Source organism: Hypanus sabinus, chromosome 22 (genome assembly GCF_030144855.1).
Source record: "Hypanus sabinus isolate sHypSab1 chromosome 22, sHypSab1.hap1, whole genome shotgun sequence".
NCBI classification, from domain to species: Eukaryota; Metazoa; Chordata; class Chondrichthyes; order Myliobatiformes; family Dasyatidae; genus Hypanus; species Hypanus sabinus.
Window position 1 is genome coordinate 18,136,738 of NC_082727.1, and position 17,617 is coordinate 18,154,354.

The 17,617-nt window shown below is 44.9% G+C and overlaps 1 protein-coding gene across 7 annotated transcripts in view; it reads left to right on the plus strand.

Moving 5' to 3' along the window:
• Positions 1–17,617, plus strand: part of r3hcc1l (R3H domain and coiled-coil containing 1-like) — a 347,567-nt gene that overhangs the window by 267,812 nt on the left and 62,138 nt on the right. Inside the window, exon 7 of one of the 7 annotated variants that reach the window (XM_059947166.1) lies at positions 10,491–10,690. The exons of the other annotated variants lie outside the window; for them this stretch is intronic. Within the exon in view, the coding sequence (XP_059803149.1) occupies positions 10,491–10,531 (41 nt within the window). The 3' untranslated portion in view covers positions 10,532–10,690. Of the gene's footprint in view, positions 1–10,490; positions 10,691–17,617 lie in introns of those variants that run through there. 7 annotated transcript variants of the gene reach the window in all.

The following is a 17,617-nucleotide window of genomic DNA, read 5'->3' on the forward strand; positions in this document are numbered from 1 at the left end:
ACACTCCTTGTGTTCTCAGCATGGGAAGTTGTCTAGCCGGCAGCCTTACAAGGGTTGAGTCTCTGCAGATCCTTTTCATGTCTGCTGCTGTTACAGGCACTGGCTGCTCACCTAGGATGGGAGTAGCTTTTATGGCCAGCATTGTGTTGCATAAAATCTGTTTAGAGCATCAGGGAGAGAGGAGTCACTGGTATAGTTGACACTGTTATTCCTTGTGAAGTCAGTAATGTTCTTGATACCTTACAATGGGAATTGTTATCAGACTAGTGGATAACTTCACTCACTTCCACACTTAACTGATTTCAGAGTCCGTGGACTCACTTTCAAAGACTCTGAAGCTCATTTTCTCAGTTCTATTTATTTATTTGCATGGTTGTCCTTTTTGCACTTAGGATGTTTGTGAGTCTTTGTGTGTAGTTTTTGATTGATTCTGTTGTGTTTTGTTGTTCTGTGAATATCTGCAGGAAAATGAGCCTCAAGTAGTATATGGTGACATATACATACTTTGAACTTTGTAATACTGCAGGAACTCAGCAGGTCAGACAGTATCTTTGGAGGGAAATGAACGGTCGATATCCAGGTCATATACCTTCATCAAGAAGTATATTTTCTCCATTTGCCTCCACTGAAGTTGCTTGACCTGCTGAGTGCCTGTATCACTCCAAATTACGGCATCTGGAGTCTTGCGTCTCCAAATGCTAGACTTGGAGCCAACACCACCACCCCCTAGCTTCCCATATCTCATAAAGTACATGAATAATCAAGCAGACACAAGGCCATTTATGTGAAGAGTCAGGAACACAATTGATGAACGCTCTAATCCAGTTGGGTTGTAACTCCACAGATTAAAATATATCATAATGGAGCACTCATTCACAGATCTCTCAGAGTTGCCACACAAGTTGATAGGATGGTTAAGAGGGTGTATGGCATGTTGGCCTTCATCAGTCAGGGGATTGAGTCAAGAGCCCAAAGATAATATTGCAGCTCTATAAAACTCTGGTTAGACTACACTTGGAATATTGTGTTCATTTTCTGATTGCCTTATTACAGGAAGGATGTGGAAGCGTTAGAGAGCATGCAGAGGAGAGTTACCAGGATTGGAGAGCATGTCTAATGAAGACAGGTTGATTGAGTTAGGGTTTTACTCTTTGGAGTGAAGGAGGATGAGAATGACTTGATAGAGGTGTACAAGAAGATAAGAGGCATAGAGTGGGTAGCTGGAGACTTTTTCCTAGGGCAAAGATGGCTAATACAAGGGGATATCATTTTAATGTGATTCGGGGAAAGTATATAGAGGGGATGTCAGAGGTACATTTTTAACACAGAAAGTGGTGGTTGCATGGAACACATGGCCAGGTCTGGGGATAGAGGCAGATACGTTAGGGACATTTAAGAAACTGTTAGATAGGTACATGGATAATAGAAAAATTGAGGTCTTGGAGTAGGGTTTAAACCTTAGCACATCTTGAGCTGAATGGCCTGTTTGGTGCTGTAAAGCTTTATGTTCTATGTTATATGTTTATAGTTCTTTAGGATCGGGATAGGTACCAGAGGATAGGCAAACAGCCACTTTGATTGGAGGCGGCATAGTTATGTAGCAGTTAGTGTGTGATATTGCAGCAGCAGCAACTCAGGTTAAGTTCCTGCCGCTGTCTCTAAGGAGTTTGTACATTCCCCCTGTAACTGCATGGGTTTCATCCAGGTGTTCCTTATTTCTCTCGCATACGAAAGACGTGTTACGTTGCTGCCAAAAACAGGTGACACTTACATGCTGTCCCAGCCCTTCCTCGGATCACATTGGTCGCTGACTGAAACAACACATTTCAATGTGTGTTTCAAAGTACATGTGGCAAAGTTAATCTTACCTCTTAATCTTTGATTCCATATGTAAAAAACAACCAAGGAAACTATTATTCAAACAGCAGTGGTGAAAGCTATATTATAAGCCTAGATCTAATGAAATGTAATAAAAAATCATTAGGAAGCTAGAAATGTATAATAAAGACTGGTCTGCAAGGATTACAGGTCGTGCCTGATGAATCTTAAGAGTTCTTTTTTAAAAAAAAATACAGGATATACTAATTTTTAATGCAACAGATGTGATATATTTGGCTTTCCAGAAAGCTTCCAGTATGGCACTTCCAGGTGGAGACTTGATGAAGATCGCAGCTCAAAGTTGACACACAAATTGATAGGGTTATTAAATAGGCCTATAGTGTGTTGGCCTTCATGATTGAGTTCAAGGGCCACAAGGTAATGTTTTAGATCTATAAAACTTTGGCTATATCATACTTGGAATATGGTGTTCAGTTCTGGTTGCTTCATTATTGGAAGGATGTGGAAATTTTAGAAAGGGTGCAGAGGAGATTTATCGGAATGCTGCCTAGGGAGTATGTCTTATGAGGAAAGGTTGAGCGGCTAGGGATCATCTCTTTGGAGCAAAGGAGAATGAGATGTGACTTGATAGAGGTGTACAAGATGTTAAAAGACAGACAGACATACTTTATCGATCCCGAGGGAAATTGGGTTTCGTTACAACCACACCAACCAAGAATAGTGAAGAAATATAGCAATATAAAACCATAAATAATTAAATAATATGTTTATCATGCCAAGTGGAAATAAGTCCAGGACCAGCCTATTGGCACAGGGTGTCTGACACTCCGAGGGAGGAGTTGTAAAGTTTGATGGCCACAGGTAGGAATGACTTCCTATGACGCTCAGTATTACATCTCGGTGGAATGAGTCTCTGGCTGAATGTACTTCTGTGCCTAACCAGTACATTATGGAGTGGATGGGAGTCATTGTCCAAGATGGCATGCAACTTGGACAGTATCCTCTTGGACACCACTATCAGAGAGTCCAGTTCCACCCCCACAACATCACTGGCCTTACGAATGAGTTTGTTGATTCTGTTGGTGTCTGCTACCCTCAGCCTGCTGCCCCAGCAAACAACAGCAAACATGATAGCACTGGCCACCACAGCCTCGTAGAACATCCTCAGCATCATCTGGCAGATGTTAAAGGACCTCGGTCTCCTCAGGAAATAAAGAATTGCTTGAGTGGATAGCCAGAGGCTATTTCTCAGGGCAGAAATAACTTATGTAAGGGGCATAATTTTTAGGTGATTGGAGAAAAATGGAGGGCCATATGGGAGAGAAGGTTAAATTGATCTTGGAGTAGGTTGAAAGGCTAGCAAATTATTGTGGACCGAAGGACCTGTACTCTGCTGTAATATTCTATGTTCTATAGTATATAGAACAGAAATGATTTCAAGGGTCAAAGCAAAATATATAGCAACTTGTTTGCAAAGCAGAGTGGGTATTAATCACTAAATGATGGGAGTTGGTGTTACGCAGGAGGCCGAGTTGAGAGCATAAGCACTGAGTTGGAATGCTGGGTGAATTGTCTGTGTGTCATTTAAAACCTCATCACCTACAGATCTATCTCAGAGTTTTGAATCTCTGAAGTGGGTTTACCACATACATTCTATATTTTTATGCTGTGGCCAAGATACAGGGAAAAGAAAATAAATGGCAAAATGGAGTTTAAAAATTAATTGAGATTGATGGACCACATGATCGTGGTTTTACATGATGCTTAATGCTGAATGCTGTTTAGTTTCTTGAAGATCAGACAAAATGTAGCTAAGGTGATTGAGCAGGCTAGCTGGCTGGTGTATGAATGTCATCGGATTATTTTTAACCTGGCAATAATGCTGCGTAAACTTCATTTTGCATGGCTGTCAGTGGCATTACAGAGCAAGCACACTGGAGCATTATGTGAGTGTTCATTGGAAGGCAAGCTTTTTCCACTTGACTTATCCAATCACCTTCCCCTTGGAGACATTTGTTACATTGCAGGCCGTAACACAGCCATTAACCACAGCCTGAGCACCATTAACTTTTTACTTTCCGATGAATCCAATACACTGTCTCTGCTGAATAATCTCCACCCTCTTTCTGTTGTCTGCGGAGAAAGGAGAAAGTAAAGGGATGACAATGAATTGGAGGCCATCTACAGTAATCAGCACAGATGGTAAAACTCGGAACTAAATGTAAGTAACAAAACACAGACCAGATCAATTTGCAAAGAACACAAAAAGGAATTACAGAAATAAGAAGGGAGCAGGATTGAAATTGAGTAGCCGTGCCAGTGGGCAATGGGCAGTTGATCCATAGAGTGCAGATAACTAGTTGAAGATCAGCTCCACAATCCCCCCCCCCCCACTTAGTGTGGTATCAATGATTAAATAAAATGAGCCAAATGTCGCTGGTACAGAAACATTTATTCTTGGTAACAGGTTGAAAAGACACCATCTGTGCACTCTGTTGCTTTTTATGCTCAACACAGGATAATGCTGTTGCCTGGATCTGTGTCGACCAAAAATATATACTGTGGTGACCCACTTTTGGTGCAGGCGAACCGGCTCACAAATAGCCAGTGCACGGGGGAAGACGTTGGTAATGCATCTCTGACGTCATTTCTGCCCGGAGAGTGCGGGCGCTAGGGATTAAATGCCAACGCCGCGTAGTTTGGATAAACTAGTCTCAAAACGACTTACCGATTTGCGTGTCGTTATTTCAGCGCTGTGTGTAGCACATCGCTACATTGGTGACCCTGACGGTCCAAACGGGATTTGGACCAAAGATGACCAACTCTTCATCTGTTCACGCAGTTTCGCTAAAACTGGCGACTTTCTGGACGCTGCGACCACGCGTGTGGTTTAGCCAAGCAGAAGCCCAGTTCCAGATTCGGCAGATATCTTCTGATTCCACGCTTTACTATCATGTGGTGAGTGCCCTTGACCAGGAGATGGCCACCCAGGTTGCGGATTTCATACAGTCGCCCCTGGAAAAAGGCAAATATGAAGCATTCAAAGCGCTGCTCATTGGGACCTTTGGCCTCTCACAGAGTGAGTGGGGTGCCCGCCTGCTTCACCTGGACAGTTTGGGAGACAGACTGCCGTCAGCATTGATGAACGAGATGCTGGCCCAGGCTGATGGACACAAGCCATGCCTCATGTTCGAGCAAGCATTCCTAGAGCAACTGCCCGAGGACATACATCTGCTGCTGGCCAATGTGGATTTCAGCGACCCCCGGAAGGTGGCAGTCCGGGCAGACGTGCAGGGAAAGCCAAGAGGGAGAGCGTGGCATCCGTCGGTCAGATTACCAGGCCACGCGCCCAACAGCAGACCAGACCAGGACCGGCACACAACACAGAGGCAGGAGTGAGGAGGCCAGTGAACAGTGGTGTTTCTACCACCAGCGGTGGGGCACAAAAGCCCGCCATTGTCGCCCGCCCTGCAAGGGCCAACTGCCGCTAATGACTAAGGCGGGTGGCCACCAGGACAGCCTCTTGAACATCTGGGACAAACAGCCGGGATGCCACTTCTTGGTCGACACCGGAGCGGAAATCAGCGTCTTGCCCCCAACGGGTACAACACCCACAACAGGAAGCCAGGACCCACCCTGAGGGCCGCAAACGGCAGCACGATACGGACCTATGGCACCCGCACAGTGCAGCTGCAGTTCGGCGCCAGCCGGTTCACATGGGACTTCACACCAGCCGCCGTGGCCCAACCACTCCTGGGCACAAACTTCTTGCGAGCTCACAGCCTGCTGGTCGACTTGCAAGGGAAAAGACTGGTACATGCCGAGACTTTCCAGGTGTTCTCCCTGGGTGAAGCCAAGTTGCCGGCCCCACACCTGGACTCCATCACGCTGTCGGACAACGAATTCACCAGAATCCTGGCGGACATTCCATCGATTCTGGCACCGCAGTTCACGGCAGCCATGCCCAGACACGAGGTTCAGCACCACATCTCGTCCAAGGGACCACCCCTCCACGCCCACGCTTGAAGGCTCCCCCCGGATAAGCTCATGGTGCCCAAAGCAGCTGGGGGTTGGAGACCATGCGACGACTACCACAGACTGAACAAGGCTACAACTCCAGACCACTACCCCGTGCCACACATACAGGACTTTGCAGTAAACCTGCACAGGGCAAGAATATTTTCCAAAGTAGACCTCTTCCGGGGATACCATCAAATCCTGGTGCACCCTGAAGACATCCCCAAGACAGCACTTATCACCCCGTTCGGCCTGTTCGAGTTCCTACGAATGCCGTTGGGCCTGAAGAATGCTGCACAGACATTCCAGTGGCTAATAGATGCGGTGGGACACAACCCGGACTTTGCGTTCATATACTTGGACGACATCCTTATAGCCAGCAGTAGTCGCCAGGAGCATCTGTCCCACCTCCGCCAGCTCTACTCCCACCTGAGTGATTTCAGCCTCACAATCAACCCGACCAAATGCCAGTTTGGTCTCGATACCATTGACTTCCTGGGCCACAGGATTACTAAAGACGGGGCAACACCTCTGCCCACCAAGGTAGACGCAATCCGCCACTTTGCCCGGCCCCACACGGTCAAAGGCCTACAGGAGTTCGTTGGTATGGTGAACTTCTACCACCGTTTCCTCCCCTCAGCAACCTGTATCATGCGCCCTTTGTACACCCTGATGTCAGATAAAGGCAAGGACATTATTTGGGACAAGGGGGCCGCGGCAGCTTTCGTTAAAGCCAAGGAAGCCTTGGCAGATGCCGCAATGCTGGTGCACCCCAGAATGGACATATCCGACACAGCAGTCAGTGGGGTGCTGGAGCAGCTCATCAAGGGGCGCTGGCAACCCTTGGCGTTCTTCAGCAAGCACCTACGACCACCCGAACTCAAGTACAGTGCTTTCGACCGGGAGCTGTTGGCACTGTATCTGGCAATCCGGCATTTCAGGTACTTCTTAGAAGGCAGGCCGTTCACCGCATTCACGGACCACAAACCGTTGACCTTCGCGTTCACGACAGCAGCGACATCTGTCCTACATCTCCAAGTACACAACGGACATCCAGCATGTCTCGGGAAAGGACAACGTCATGGCGGACGCACTCTCCAGACCAGCTGTCCAGGCCCTGTCCCTGGGGGTGGACTATGCAGCATTGGCAGAGGCGCAGCAGGCAGATGACGAGATGCCCAGCTACAGGACCTCAGTCTCGGGTTTGCAGCTACAGAACTTTCTCGTAGGCCCAGGTGAGAGGACCCTCCTGTGCGACGTGGCTACCGGCCAACCTTGCCCCATCGTCCCGGCAGCCTGGAGGTGGCGAGTTTTCAACTCCATACACGGTTTGGCGCACCCATCTATCAGGACAACCGTCTGGATGGTCTCCAGCAAGTTCGAGTGGCACGGACATCACAAGCAGGTCAGTGAATGGGCCACAACATGCGCGCAGTGCCAAACGGCCAAGGTGCAGCGGCACACTAAAGCCCCGCTGCAACAGTTTGAACCCACCCACCGGAGGTTGAACAACATTCATGTGGATATCGTGGGCCCCCTACCAGTGTCTTGAGGAGCACGGTACCTCCTAACTATGGTAGACCGGTTCTCGAGGTGGCCAGAGGCGGTCCCGCTCACTGACACATCTGCCGATTCCTGCGCCCGAACACTGATTGCAACCTGGGTAGCACGCTTCGGGGTACCTGCCCACATTACCTCTGACAGAGGCACCCAGTTCACCTCCAGCCTGTGGTCGGCTGTGGCCAGCCTGTTGGGAACGCAGCTACACCACACTATTGCCTACCACCCACAGTTGAACGGACTAGTGGAACGCTTCCACCGTCACTTGAAGTCGGCTCTCATGGCCCGCCTGAGAGGACCTAACTGGGTAGACGAGCTTCCCTGGGTCCTGCTTGGAATTCGCACAGCGCCCAAGAGGATTTGCACGCCTTGTCGGCTGAGTTGGTGTACGGCACACCCCTGGCCGTCCCGGGAGAGTTCATACCAGCCCCAAGGGGGCAAGAGGAAGAACCCGCAGCAGTCCTGGACAGACTACGCGAAAGGCTCGGCAACCTGGCCCCTGTACCGACTTCATAGCACGGACGGACCCCGACCCATGTACCCAAAGACCTGCAGAAATGTAAGCTTGTGTTTGTACAAAGGGGCGGACACTGGGCACCGCTACAGTGGCCGTACGAGGGGTCGTTCAAGGTGATCAACAACAACGGGTCCACGTACATTCTGGACATTGGGGGGAGAGAGGAGGTTTTCACGGTGGACCGACTCAAACCAGCCCATGTGGACGGCGCAGAGGCAGACCTCCCAAACAGAGGCTGATCCAGACTGTGGACATCGGGGGGGTGTATCACTGGTTCTGGGGGCGGGTTATGTGGCGACCCACTTTCTGCGCAGGCGAACCGGCTCACAAATAGCCAGCATGCGGGGGGAGACTTTGGTAATACACCTCTGATGTCATTTCCGCCCGGAGAGGGCGGGCGCTAGGGATTAAATGCCAGCGCCGCGAAGTTTGAATAAACTAGTCTCAAAACAACTTACTGACTGCATGTCATTATTTCAGCGCTGTGTGTAGCACATCGCTACAGTCCCGTATTTTAAACTTTCATCTGCCTTGTTTCTGATGGGAGCAGCAGGTTCACACTTTCACCTACTCCTCTGTGAGAGATGTTATTTGGCCCATTGAATCTATGCCGGCTCACAGAGAGATACTGTCCACCCCCTTTCCCACAGACTTGAGGCAACAGATGCTGGAACTTGGAGCAAGAAACAAACTGCTAAGGAACTCAATGGTCAGGTAGCATCTGTGGTGGGAAATGGACGTCAACATTTCAGATCGAGATCCTTCCTATTTCCCTATTAAAGTTCATGTTCAAAGTAAATTTAATATCAAAGTAGCATCTGTCACCCTGAGATTCATTTTATTACAGGCATTTAGAGGAAAATACAGAAATCCAGTAGAATTTTTGAAAACTATAAATAACAAAATTGACAAACGACCAATGTGTGAAAAAAAGACAAATCATGCAAATAATTAAAAAAACAAATAATACTGAGATTTGGAGTCCTTGAAAGTGAGTGCGTAGTTGGTGGAGTCAGTTCAGCGTAGAGGTGAGTGAAGTTATCCACACTGTTGCAGGAACCTGATGGTTCTATTAATTTGTCCCATAAAACACTCTCTCTCACACATCATTCAGTTCCACCCTAAAGGCTGATTTATACTGCTGCGTCAAATGAACGACGTCAGTATGGCATAGCTGCGCAACCTATGCTGTACCCTAAACCCTACCCTACGCCGTAGCCTGATACGCATCTCTCCAAAAATGTAACTGCACGTCACAGCGACACAGACCGCAACAACTGTGATCTGTCTGCTTGGTAGCGTCACATTTCCTCCTGTCTATAGGCATACTGTGCATACACTGATGCAAAGTACGTGGTTGGAGACGATGAACCAAATCGTGAAATCTACCTGCTGACATCCAAAAATATTTGAAATGCATTTCCTCGTCCATGTCTTTCAGTGGCCGGACAAGCACAGAAAATTCATCCTCCTTCTGCCTCAGTCCATTCAATGGTCGTACATACCATCTGCGTTGCAGTAATTTCAATAAAAGTAACCCTTGTTCAACATTTATTAGCTCCCAACTCAACATGATACGCTCAGCACACGAAGAAACTCTACACAGTGACATAGAAACCCCACCGCCAACTAGCGTTTTGGAGGTGAATTGCAGACACACAGCGCACAGGTGTAATTGCTTACAACGGCACAGGTCACTTACAAAGGCTACTATGCAAAAGTATAAATCTGCCTTGAGTCTGTGCTTGGGGTAATTTACCATAGCCAATTAACCAACCCATTAGCATGCCTTTTGTATGCCGAAGGAAGCCCCTGCAATCGTATATAGCATGCAAACTCCACACAGACAACACTGGAGGTCTAGATTGAACCGGTGTCATTGGAATTATGAGTCAGTGACATTACTTACTGTACCACCCATTGGTTCTGTTTGTAATGTTTCTACTCTCCCCCATTCGTCTCCAAATGTTTGATATTGCACTATAGATTTAACAGTCCACACGTTATGTAAGACTGCAGAATAGGAGGGTCAATAACCAGAGAGAGACTGGCTTCTTGAACTGACAAAAAGGGTGAAGGGGAGATGAGGATTTATTTTAATAGAATAAGTTGCAAACTAATGGACTATGATCCCTGAAAGAGTGAAGGAAAACAGTTCATAGTAACTTGTGAACGGGGACTGGTGATTAAAACAGATAGATTTACTGGTCAGGGAGAAAGAACAGGTAAGTGAGACTAATTGGCATATTTTCCCCAAAGCACATGGGTGAAATGATCTGTTTCTGGAGTCATCAGGAGTGAAATCTCTGCTGCAGTAGCATTCATCTGTTGGTTTCTTTATTTCAAAAGTTTAAGTTGAAACTTAGAGATAGGTTTATTATCACTGACTAATATGGCATGAAATGTCTTGTTTTGTGGCAGCAATACAGTGCAAAGACAAAAATTACAGTAAATTACAAAAAAAGTACAAAATAAAGATTACCAAGGGCTTTTCAGAAATCTAATGATGGAGGGTAGAAATTGTTTCTGAAATATTCCTGTACCTCCTTCTCAATAGTGGCAACAAGAAGACACGTCTCTGACAGTGAAGGTCATTAGTAATGGATGCCGCCTTCTTGAGGCACTGCTTCTTGGAAATACCCTTGATGGTCTGGAGGCTTGTGCTCATGATGGAGCTAGCTGAGTCTACGGACCTCTGTGACCTCTTGAGATCCTTTGTTTTGACACCTCCCCACCAGGTATGATGCAAAATGCTCTCTCCACTGTACATCTATAGAAATTTGCAAAAGCAACATTCAAAATCTCATCAAACCTAATGAAGTAGAGCTTCTGATATGCTTTCTTCATGATTGTGTCAAAGTACTGGGCCCAGGAAATCCTTTGAGATGTTGAAGTCCAAGAGTCAAAAGTTTCTCACCCTTTTCACCACTGATAAGGATGAATACACTGGGGTGTATGATAATAATATAAGGATTTTAGACTTAAAGTTGAGTCTTGAGAAAGCAACACTCGCGTAGGGCTCAGTCTATTCCAAGTACCGTGTTTTAAACTAATTTCCATGTGTCCTTGGTGCATGTTAGACCTCTGTGGGAAGAAGTTAGTTATTCACTTCTGTCTCCAGCAACCATTGTTGAATGACTGGCAATTCCCAAGATCTCCACTATCCTTGAGTTCTCCTCTGTGCTGTCAACAACTTCACATTGAAGGAAAGAAGACAGAAAGAAAGAAATTCTATTCATTTGGTTTCATTTGTCAACCTCAAGACTTTTCAAACTTTTCATAGTCAGCAAAGTACTTTTTAAAGCAATGCACACAAAATGCTGGAGGAACTCAGCAGGTCAGGCAGCATCTATGGAAGGAAATGAACAGTCAACATTTTGGGCTGAAACCCTTCATCAGGACTGGAAGGAAAGTGGACAGAAGCCCGACCAAATGGGCATGGGGAGAGGAGAGAAGCACAAATACTTTTTAAGCTGGAGTCATGGTTGTAATGTATGAAAGGTGACAATCCATGCACAGAATGCTTCAAAAAACAGCAAAGTGGCAACAACCAAATATTGCTGAGCCGGAGTGAAGAGGACTGCACAAAACAAATTAATGATATTGGAATGTGATTCATTCAAAATGAGATGAGGATGAGGTCTGAGGGAGAGAACATCAAAGAAGAAATAAAGGAGGTTGAACTGCATTTACTGCTTCCATGCAAATGCCTGCATATATATAAAAGACTTATGGTTCCTCTGGAGCAGCAGGTTCTCTTGCCTTGAATAAGATATGTATTTGAGCAGTCCTATCTTTTCCACATAAGAGACACACAGATGCACTCACAAGCAAATGGCACCAGTGTTTTTACTTCAGAGGTTAAGGAGATTCAGCATATCACCACACTTCTAAAGGTATACTGTTGAAAGTATCTGGACTGGTTGCATCATGGTCCGGTACAGGAACACAAGACTCCAGAGAGTAGTGGACTCTACCGGCATATTTCTCCCCCACCATTGGTAGGGTCTACATGAAGTACTGCCTCAAGAGGTCAGCACTATCATCAAAGATCCCCACCATCTGGGCCAAGCCATTTTCTCACAGCTACAGAAATCTCCCACCACCAAGTTCAAGAACAGCCTGTTCCCTTCAACCATTCAGTTCCTGAACCGACCAACAAAATGCTAACCACGAGGAAATCTGCAGACGCTGGAAATTCAAACAGCAACAACACACAAAATGCTGGTGGAACACAGCAGGCCAGGCAGCATCTACAGAGAGAAGCGCTGTCGACGTTTCGGGCTGAGACCCTTCGTCAGGACCACTATGATCACTTTGTACTAATATTGACTTATTTCAAAATACGTTGTTTGTGTTTGATTTCCTGTGCATACTGCTTATCTGATGCTACGTGCCTGTGATGCTGCTGCATGTAAGGTTTTCATTGCCTTTGTGTGTACATAAGACCATAAGATGTACTTGTGCTTATGAGAATAAACTCGAATTAACATGAAATAAGAGCAAGGTATGGTTTATACACCTCCTCTCTAGCCTGTTCTGCCATTCACTCAGAGCTTGACTGATAGTTTTTTAACCATATCCATTTTCCTTTTCAATCTCACATCCACCAACCTTGCATATTGCTATCGACTCAACAACCACGATCTCTTGATGTAGTGAATTCCAAAGATTGATTACCCTCTCCAAGAGAAGAAATTTCTCATTTAATTTTAAATGTCTTAGTCCTAATCGTGAGGCAGTGCCTTGTGTTCTGGGCTCTCTCACCATGTAGCCTGTACTCTCCCAAGTGAATCCACTGCAAACGGCAGCATTGATTTACAGTACAGCCACTAGATGAGGCTGTTCTGTAAGATTTACCATCAGTGGGAATGTCTAAGCCAATCTGGCTCAGGCTTTAAAAAAATCGAATCAAAATTAATCTCTGGAGCTTGTAAAGATGATTTGCTTTTTATATTTATAACTGCATCAGGAAGATATTTATCTTTGTGACTACTACTCTGTAAAGTTAAATAAATCTTTATGTTGCTTAATGAAAAATTCAGTGTTAGAAATTAGTTAATACCACATCTACACTCGTCTGCTTTTGTTGAGATTTTATTTTTGTTTCATATTTGTTGCTTTCTTGCTGTGGCTATGTTTTCTCTGGTATTCAGAAAGGAAAAATTAGCAGATGCCAGAATTCCGAAACAAGGTCAGAAATTGCTGGGAGTACTCAGCAGTGTGATTAAACCTGAAACATTGACTGTTTCTCTTTCTCTCTCTAGATGCTGCCTGATCTGCTGAGTATTAACAGAATTTTCTGGCTTTTTTAATACTTTCTGATAGATTTTCCTATCGTAAATTCCAAGATCCTCACACACAGTGCAGACTCCTAGTATGGGTCTGGCATTTTGTAATTGAGCAGTTCTGTGCAGAGCTGCCAGAAGCTGAGCCGTTAATTACAACATGACAGCTTACATAGGAAGTTTGCACTGTAACTGTTGACAGAAAAATGTAGCTGGAAGTTGAAAATTGAGGACTGAACTTTAGAACAGGAACTGAACTATATCTGATATCCACCCTCAAATGTGTAAGGAGTTGGGCTGGCACAGCTTATTACTGAGGAATTCCTAACACTGTGCAGCTAACATGTCAATGCACAAAAAGGAGATTTTCCTGATGCTGGAAATCCAGAATAACACACACAAAATAGGGGATACCTCCCTCTCCCTTGCCAGGGAAAGAGAGAACCTTTGGGTTGTCAAATTTGGATGAATTTTTTTAAATCAAAATATACTTTATTCAAAAATAAAATTATGTACAATAAACTGTTCAATGACTCTCAGTCCTTTACGGTAACTGCAAGGTCTATGTCTTTGCTATTGCTTAGCGCATGCTTGGGCTTTGTGATTGTATCAATGCACGTTTAATGTGTAGTGGGGGAGGGGGGACTTTGGAGTTCTCACGTTTAATTGTCATTCATTCTTTGGGGCACTTCTCTGTTTCCGTGGATGTTTTGCAAAGAAAAAGCATTTCAGGATGTATATTGTATATACATTTCTCTGACATTAAACTTGACCTTTGAACAAAATGCTAGAGGAACTCAACAGGTCTATGGAGAGGAATAAAGAGCCGACATTTTGGGCTGATTCCTTCATCTGGACTGGAAAGGAAGAGGGAAGAAGCCAGAATAAGAAGGTGGGGGGGGGGGGGAAGAGTGCAAACTGGCAGGTGATGGGTGAAGTCAGGTGAGTGGGCCAGGGGGGTGGGGATGAAGTGAGAAGCTGGGAGGTGATAGGTTATCTTGTTGACTCTATTACTGAATTGTACCTTCCTCTTCCGTTGGGCAATGCCTCTTTCTTACTACCTCCTGTCTCATCTGTCCCTCTCTCCCACCCTTTCACTTTCTTCCTCCTTCCCTTCCTACAAACGAGCATGCATCTGAATATAAACCAAAAGCTTGAAAAGGCCACTTGACCTTCAACCCACTCAGTCATTTGATAAGGTCACGGCCAAGCTAACTGCAGGTCCAACCCTGCATTCATATGGGCACCTTTGTTTATCAAGACTTTGCCTTAAGAATATTAACATTTTCTATTTGACTGCCGTTTGAAAACAGTAAATCCAAAAACTCTCAACTCTCAGAAAAACAAATGCATCTCTTTCAAATGCATGACCCTTATTTTTAAGTACTGAGCCTTAGTTCCAGACTCTGCCACATAGAGGAAACATCCTCTCCAATCTCTAAAGAATGCTCAGTGTTTTGTAAACTTGATCTGCTTCCAACATATTAAACTAAATTCAGGATATGCTTGAAATACTCAGGCCTCCGAGTATTTTCTGTCTTATCTGCTTTTATTTTGGATTTCTAGCATCTGTAGTTTTTCTTTGATCTTCCAACACCTTAACATCCATGGTGCAATAATGCTGTAAAAAGTGTTCCAAATATATTCTCATTGATGTCAAGCATAAATAAACATAGGCACAATAGCATAGGCATTTAGCGTGTCGATTTTGCAGTGCCAGCGATGGGATTCGGTGCTGTCACTGTCTGTAAGGTGTTTGTACGTTCTGCTGTGACTACATGGGTTTCCTCTGATGCACCGGTTTCCTCTCACAGTCCAAAGAAGTACAAACAGGTTACTAGGTTAATTGGTCACACGAGTGTAATTGGGCATTGTGGGCTCATTGAGTTGAAGCAGTCTGTTACTGTGCTCCATCTGTAAATAAAAAATAACCTCTCTACTTTTGTACTCAGTAACTCCTAGCAATCAGTTATAACATTCTCTCGGCTTTCTTAGTCCCTGCACTATTCCACCCAGTTCCCTCTGCCCCCTAGCAACAAACACTGAGGAACTCAATGTGTCATGCAGAACCCGAGGGAAGAAAGAAATTGTCGACATCTGCGACATTAGGGAAGAGGTACAGCAGCTTGAAGACCCACACACAACCTTTTAAGAACAGCTTCTTCCATTGCACTGATTAATGAACAGTCCTTGAACACTTACTCATTAAGGAGTTATGGTGAAGGGTTTCAACAAAAAGGATAGACTGTTTATTCCCATCCATAGATACAGTTCCTCCAGCATTTTCTGTATGTTTTTCCAGATTTCCAGCATCTGCGGGATCTCTTGTGTTTCTAATTTACCCCTTCCCTCCTTATTCTTCTTCTGCTCTATTCATTTATTTTGGTAACCTTTAGTAAATTTTCATCTTGTGCTGTATTGCTGCCACAAAACAACAAATTTCACAATATATGTCAGTGATAATAAATGTGATCCTGATTATGATGTTTGGGTCAAATTCAACCCAAAACAATTGCAATTCCTTTCCTCCCTCAGTTGCTATCTGACCACTGAGGTCCTCCAGCACATAGTTTGTTGCTCCATGTTCCAGCAACAACAGTCCCTGTGCCTTCCTCCAAGCTCTGTGATCCCTCATCATTTAGCTATAATGCCTTTCCCCTACTTTTTCCTGACACACAATTTCACACTTTACCACAGGGTGGAGATACATCTCTACATCAGAGGAGGTGTAAGGCACTCCTTCCCTCTGTTAGCCTACAGGTCACCCTTGGGCAAGGTGTAGCACGTGAGGAGGATCTCCTGCTGGGCTTGGTTCTGGGCCTGGCCAAGATGGCCATTCATGGGTCTGGGCGACGGAAGGTCGAGGGCTCCACCTGGGCTGACTGCCTACCCCTTTCCCGAGGATATGTTTGTGCCCGCTGTCCTTAGAGAGGGAGCATGCAGTCGCAATGGGGGACTTCCGGGAGCAGTGGGCCCCCCAGGGTATTGACTGTTTTATAGACAGCAATAACCGTATTTTAATTTGAGTTACTTACTGTCTTGTAATTATTGATTTTCTGAGGTAAATAAAGCTAGTTTTGTTAAAAAAAAAGGTGTAGCACCTGCTTAGCCAACCCCCCCCCCCCACCCCCCTCCAGTCAGGGTCACATGGCCACATGAAGATGGTGGTATGAGCAGCTAGCAATATCACAACTCCTGGTTATGCAACCACTGATGCCAATATGGCTAGGGTCACCCATCTTGTAAAGACACTGCCCAGAAGAAGGCAATGGTAAACCGCTTCAGTAGAAAATCTTGTCAAGAACAGTAATGGTCCTGAAAAGACCATGATCGCCTACATCATATGACACAACACATAATGAACAAACCACATTGCATATTATTTGTATTAGCCCACATACTCAAGCTATCTATATCTCATTGGGCAAACACGAGGAAATCTGCAGATGCTGGAAATTCAAACAATGCACACAAAATGCTGGTGGAACACAGCAGGCCAAGCATCATCTATAAGGAGAAGTACTGTCGACGTTTCAGGCCAAGACCGATCCTGACAAAGGGTCTCGGCCCGAAACGTTTATTTATCTTCTCCTTATAGATGCTGCCTGGCCTGCTGTGTTCCACCAGCATTTTGTGTGTTTTGTTTTTATATCTCATTGGGCTTTCCTTGTGTTTCTTCACAGCTTACTTTCCTACCAATCATTAACAGATTTAACAGCCATACATCTGGTGCATTCATTCAAATCATTCAAGTAATTTGAATACAAGTCACTTAGAAAGCATTTAGCACTAATCTCAGAACCTCACCGCTTGTTATGTATTTTGCCAATCTGAAATAAAAACAAGCTACTCTTTGTTGCTTGTTTGCCAGCCAGTCTTCTATCCACACCAGCTGCCTACATCATGAATATATTTTCTCCATTAACCTTCAGATCAACCACACTCCCCGTGAGCTGATGTAAAGTAACAGCATCAGATTTGAAATCTGCTTTGTTTTACTCAATCCCCAAGGCTGTAAGTTTAATCACACATGGTATATATCATGAAATCTGAGACAGGGTGGGTTATGGGAATTTACAGAGCTTGTTGGGATCAAAGTAAATTTATAATCAAAGTACATCTATTTCACCATATACTACCTTATGACGCATTCACAGGAAAATAACGAAATACAATGGAATTTAAATAAATAAAAGCTGACAAACAACCAAATGTGGAAAAAAAATACTGAGAACATGAGTTGTAGAGAGTCCTAAAAGTGAGTCTGTATGTTGTAGAATTAGTTCTACAAGTACAGTGAAAGTGAACCCTCCAAAACAATCATGTCTATTGTTAGTGCTATATTGCCACTGTAATGTGTAGCATAGTCGTCACCAACCTTTTGAAGCCCAAGTCC